General features: G+C 39.0%; 1 protein-coding gene across 1 annotated transcript in view; it reads left to right on the top strand.

Moving 5' to 3' along the window:
- The first annotated feature begins 4,742 nt into the window (after positions 1–4,742).
- LOC147880696 (RNA polymerase II degradation factor) overlaps positions 4,743–6,000 on the top strand; it is a 45,355-nt gene continuing 44,097 nt past the window's right edge. Inside the window, exons 1-2 of the mRNA XM_087370714.1 lie at positions 4,743–5,483; positions 5,663–5,911. Of these exons, the coding sequence (XP_087226840.1) occupies positions 5,142–5,483; positions 5,663–5,911 (591 nt within the window). The 5' untranslated portion in view covers positions 4,743–5,141. The remainder of the gene's footprint in view (positions 5,484–5,662; positions 5,912–6,000) is intronic.

Here is a 6,000-nt window from a genome sequence, read left to right as displayed (position 1 = left end):
ATGTAGTAATCAAACTAGAAGGCAAACTAATAGCAAAAATGTTGAAGTCAGATACAAAATAGACACGAAAAGACTTGAGCAAAATATAACAAAATTTTGATTAGAGATTAGGCACTCAAGCAATCATCCAAGCATTAAACAATTCTGAAGAACACATGATGAAAAGTTCCAATGTATACGAAGTTGAGCTGTAAAATTTAAATGTGGTTTAAAAAAGTCTCAAAGAATGGTCAAAATTAGATTTCACATCGAAATGAGTTGAAAGTTCAACTGATACAAAGATATAGCACTACAATGATCGAAAGGGAGTAGATCCCCTATTTTGTCAGCAAAGGAGAAATCTAAAAGAGAATGCAGTTCCCATTGTTCAAAGATATTGAATGAATTTGAACTATGCTAAATCGATTAAAGAGGATATAGACAAGATACTCAAAGTGGGATTTATTTATCCAAAAGGAAAGCTTTGGATTTGTGTTGACTATTGTAAGTCAAATGCTACCACAATCATAAATCCATTTCACTACCATTCTCTCATACCATGTTAGATGTAGTCTTAGCACGTCATGAAATGTATTATTTCCTTAATGGATTTAATGAATATAATCACATTCTGATGGCACCTAAAGACAGAAATAAAATAGCATTCATAACTAAAGGGGAGACTTTGCTAGTAATGTCATGACATTTCGGTTGAAGAATGCATCTCACCAACTTTTCAAAAATGGATCCAGTACGATTTGCTCTATTTGTAATTGGCTTTACGAAACCCTTCTCAGACGAATTTAGTGTACTTGGTAAGAAATCACATCTTAATCACCTAATCTCTATTTTGACAAGTGTAGTATGGCAAGATTAGTTTAAATCCACATAAATGTGTATTTGGGGTTAAAAGAGGAGTCTTATTGGGCCACGCCATTTCCAAGGAGAGAACAACAATAGATCCATTCAAAATGCCCCTACATCAAAAATTTAAAACAACTTGGCAGATGCATTGTCATATAAAATGGCATAATAGATTTGTAGGGCATTTATCTCACATCTATCAACCTTTGATAAGTTTGACCCCAAAGTATATCCCCCCATCTTTGCATAGAGAAACATCGAAAAGCTTTTTCTCTATTAAAAATAACGTTGATTGTGCACCAATTGTACAATCCTTAAATTGGGAATTACCACTTCATGTCTTTGTGGGTGCATCACAAATAGCAGTTTGAGCATATCTAATGCAAAGCCACACAAACAACTTGTATAGATCAATCTATTATGCTAAGCAAAACAGAACTATTTAGTGATAGGAAGAGAAGATTTGGGTATGAATATTCTATGATAAAATTCAAGCATTATTTGCTAGGCAAAAAAGTCATTTTTAAGCCAGTTATAGTGAGTTCAATTTCATTAGTTGGCTCAGTTATAGGCACAACTTCAATCTCCTTTAATGATCAAGCTGTAAAAATAGCATGTCAATTGTCATAGTCCCCAATTTGAGAGTTTGATTTCCCACATAGATAATTCATTCATAACTATCAATTAGTCAATCCTTACGGAAATGACTTATGAAATCCCAATTTTGAGCATACAATTGATGGCCTCCATTCAAGCATATGCTATTAAAGCCGGTCTGACCCCCACTCTTGTATGTCGCAATGCATGCACGATCATCGACATCGACTAGCAGCTAGCTTCTTTCCCTTTGAGACTCCGATGTGAACATCAATCCTAGAGATGTAAAATGACTGGCGAAAGACATGATGTGTCCTTTCCAAAATGTCCACTTTCTACTTGACATGGAGTTGGTTGCCAATCAAATGTGGTTGCACAAAACTGAATTGTTAGAATTCACAAAACTTCCTTGGTACAAGTGGATGGGTAATATTTATGCTCCAACCTAGTTCAAGCAGCTTTGTTTTACTAATGGAGAAATCAAAGTAGTTTATTTTGATTGTTGAGTTAATGTCTCAGGTTTTCAAGGTTCCATTAGCATCGAAATAGAATTGAGAGAAGTGTTGTGATCCTATCATGGCAACAAAATTTGGTCCTTCTAAAATTAATAAAAATCAGTACATAATCAAGAATGTGAGGAATCGTTAGAGACACATGCAATAAATTGGGATTTGCAAAGATATATTATATGAGCAAAGACAATTATGCCCTACACAATGCATCTAAAGTTGGCAACAAAATCAATTGGGAAAGATAAAAGAAAATCACCCCAAAGTTCTAGGTTAGCCACCTTCCTACAGGCCTTGTTTTCTTTTTCATAGCAAGTAGGAATCTCAACACAAAACACCTCTCTAAGCAAGTCTAGTGGCTGATAGATGGAAGATGAATTGCCAATAGCTGGCCCTCCTTCATTATTTTGGGATTTACTAAGTGCAAGTTATCCACCTAAAGAGGTAAGAGATGCAATAAAGTAGTTTCCACCATAGCTCTCAAATGCAAGAGATATGTAGATTCAGCAACAACAACACCAATGCAATCCCCATCTCACGGAACTTCTAAGAAGTTTACAAAATTATAGATGAGAGGATTTTTGCCATTCACTACTCTAGTTCCATTAGGCTTTGCGAAATCTTATACATCCCCCTCTTTGCTGCTGACAAAGAGAACAAATTCTAGAATGGAGGAAATCATTATTGGAAGAGCAACAGATGCAATGGTAACCCTACAGTATTTTTTGTAACAAAAGGGCAAACATCGAGGTAATAAAGCAACAATAGTCACATATTGAGTAGTTGTAGAACCAGGTTAAGCAACTAGAAACTACATTGGCACATCAATAAATGAGTAACTTAAACGGATCATATGCTTATAATGAAATCAAAACCATTTCTTTTCATCAAATCCTAGCTAGAAGAGATGCAAAATTAGTAAACGTGACAATGTATCACAGAGAAACAATTCCATGCAGAAAGACAATATTTTATTGTTATAACAATTGACAACCTTAATAGAGGCCACTAGACCTTTTGATGGTAATGCCCAATAGGATAATGTTGTAGAGAAAACTAGTCTACTTGTCAAGGTAGCTGAGCTAGAAGAATAAATACTTCACCTTAAACACACTCTTTCTTCACTTGAACAAAACCAAAAGGATGCACCAATAGAACAAACACATTATTGCAGATGCCTTGCAAGCTTGTATAGTCTAAATAGTTATAAATACCCCAATCAATTTAGCCGAACACGATACAAGTAAGGCTAAACCGCTAAGTCAGACAGCCTATGGTTCTTGCAGATGTATTAGTAAATGTTTCCTAAGAAACATTTCAAGCTATAGTTGAGAAACTATTGCATAAATAGTTTCTTTCTTCAAATTTGAATAGTTGTCTTTTTGTAAATGTGTGGGTTCATATCAATATTTTTCCAATCCTACCCATTAGGTGTAGTCAACTATTGCAGAGGCCTCCATATGGGTGGATGTCAAGAGAGGGGAGGTTGCAAAGGCCATGTAAAGATTGTTACCCTTGATTCCAAACCAATGCAACAAATAGAAGGTTTGAAATCGCTTGCTTTCAAACCAATGCAACAAATAGAAGGTCTGAAATCCCTTGTAGGAAGGAAGCAAAAAAGTTACGAACATAGAAAAGTAAGACTTTAAACTTGAGGGCAGCTCTGGCGTTTGAAGAATAAGAAGATCAAATAAATCATCATTCTATGCCTTGGATTGCAACACTTGTCTAATTTCATGTGAGCATTTCCGCAGAGTCAGGCATCCACTCTCTTGCCCCATTTGGGCTCCATTTTAATGGATATCAACATTCATATATAAAGTGGGGGTGCTTTAAAGTGCATCATGCTAGTGGAGAGAGGCATGATGTGCACAACAATGCAGTGGAGTTTGTGGGAAGTGCGATAGTAAAATTGTTTTTTTGGGGAGGTATAGAACCAAAAGAAACGAAAGAGGAGATTCATTCTTGAAGAACATAATAATGAAAACTAGGTTGCTATTATAGTCCAAGCACACTCACTCTCTTGCTCTATTTTAATGGGCGACTGCAAGAGTGGAGCTCGTGTGTTTGTAAATTTGGCACTCATGAGCAAGGAAACAATTGTCAAAAAGAGGAAATGGGCAAAAAGATTCAACATCATTGAGGTTGCTTCAATTGTTGTGACGATGGGTGGCGATGTTGTGCCTGATACTCTTAAAGAAAATGATGAGAACAAAGTGCTAGCAAGATGTGTAGTAGTGCCCTATGCAGCTGAATGAATCATGAGAGTAGTGGTTGCTTGAGGCAGCAACATAACAGGCACATGGAACAATCATTAACCCTTGCGACACAAAGAGAACGCACAAGAAGTAGCATGCAAGCCTGAGACTTTGTGGTTTATGGATGGACTATAGCATGGTGCTTTGTCTTATGTGATTTAACTCCATAGCATGGACAATCGAGTCTTGGTAGTGCATACTTTGAAATCATTGTATTAATGGCCAAAATTATATGTATTGTAACATGTCATTTTATTGAGACAAGTCGGTAGGCGATGAAGGGAGTTGCTTTGCAACGCAGCTGGTCGTTGGAGGAGGCATGGCAGAAAGCTGAGAATGCTAAGGAGCATGCCTTCAAACTCGATACACACGAGCAGTGGTCATGGCAAAGCCGGTGACAGTGGGAGGGAGCAAGGAAAAGATGAAGGCAGATGATGATGATAATGACCACCATCATCATCATCATCATTATTATGATTCATATACAACGACATCATCTTCATCATCGTCATCTTCATCTTTGGAGCTTCATCGATTCATTGATTCTTTGATAAGTTATTTTTTTTTGGGGGGGAGGGGGCTTGTGCAGCAATTCCCAAGCAAAGCAAACCCTGCCTGCTGTCTGTCTTTCTAGTTTTCAACCTTCCATCGCCATAGCCACACCCTCCGAAGCTCCAAACCTCCATAGCCAGCCCCTTCTCTCCTTCAATAATCCTCTCACAACCTCCCTTTTCCTTCCCCTTCCCCTCCCTCCTCTTTTCTTTCCTCCTTTTAGGGCTCATCCTTGCTTCCTTCCCTTCACAATTCGCCCCCTCGTAACCGCTCATGATTGGCTCCCCTCCCTCTCTGGGTGGTTTTTTCCTCCTCCATGCCTTCCCTCCCTGCAATGCCAGTTGCCCCTGCTGCAGCGTTAGTTAGGCGTTAGGATTGCGGCATGGATTCGGCAATCGCCCACGGTGCAATTTTGAGTATGCAGACCCAAGTTGCGAGAAAGGAATGGAGAGCTGTCACGGAAGGATCTGGGCGGGATAGGCTCTCCGGGGACGGACCCAGCGAACATGGCAGGATGAATGGATCGGCCAGAATGAGGTCGAATTCCGGGCTACTCCATGAAAATTCCAGGAATGGCCGAATTTTCCACTCGGCTAGCAGTGCCAGTTCAAGCGATTCCGATCATCACACAGGTGATTTAGGAGCCCCCCACACGGGCGCACCTGTTCAGGAGGTTGGTCGTCAGACGGTTGCGCAGGGTGACGACACGAAGATTTACGATGAGGTATTTATCTCGCCATCTTTTCATGTTCCAGCAGTTTCATTGATTCACAGCTATTTGAAGAAACATGAAATTATGCTCATCAATAATTTATGCGAATGCAATGCATATCATGCCTTTTCGTGAAGAGGTCCGGTTGCCAGCCTGAAAATTACTGACTTCTGGTTAAAACTTACATTCAGAGAGGACCGGACCATATAGATGCAACATTTAATGACCTGTCAATTGATTCTGGTCTCATGATCTCCTCTAAGAACTCTGGTGAAACTTTGGACCAACGTCTTCATGATGTTATACGCCAAAGAGAGCAACTCCAGCGGATGGAAGTGGAACTTAGAGCACAGTTCATTGCGAGATCAGAGGTTTTGCGTGTGCAAAATAGCTTCGAGGAACAGACTAAGCAGCAGGCGAGCATTATTGTTAATCTACAGGTAATCCTAAAGTCACTGAACCATTTTAAATTGCAGGTCACATTACTACCAAAGACCGAGGATTGAAATGAACAGCATTTGATAAATAG

Source organism: Dipteris shenzhenensis, chromosome 32 (assembly GCF_047967505.1).
Source record: "Dipteris shenzhenensis isolate YYH24624 ecotype China chromosome 32, Dip_SZ_1.0, whole genome shotgun sequence".
Taxonomy (NCBI): domain Eukaryota; kingdom Viridiplantae; phylum Streptophyta; class Polypodiopsida; order Gleicheniales; family Dipteridaceae; genus Dipteris; species Dipteris shenzhenensis.
Note: the sequence above shows the minus strand (reverse complement) of the source record. Positions and strands in the feature narration are given on the sequence as shown.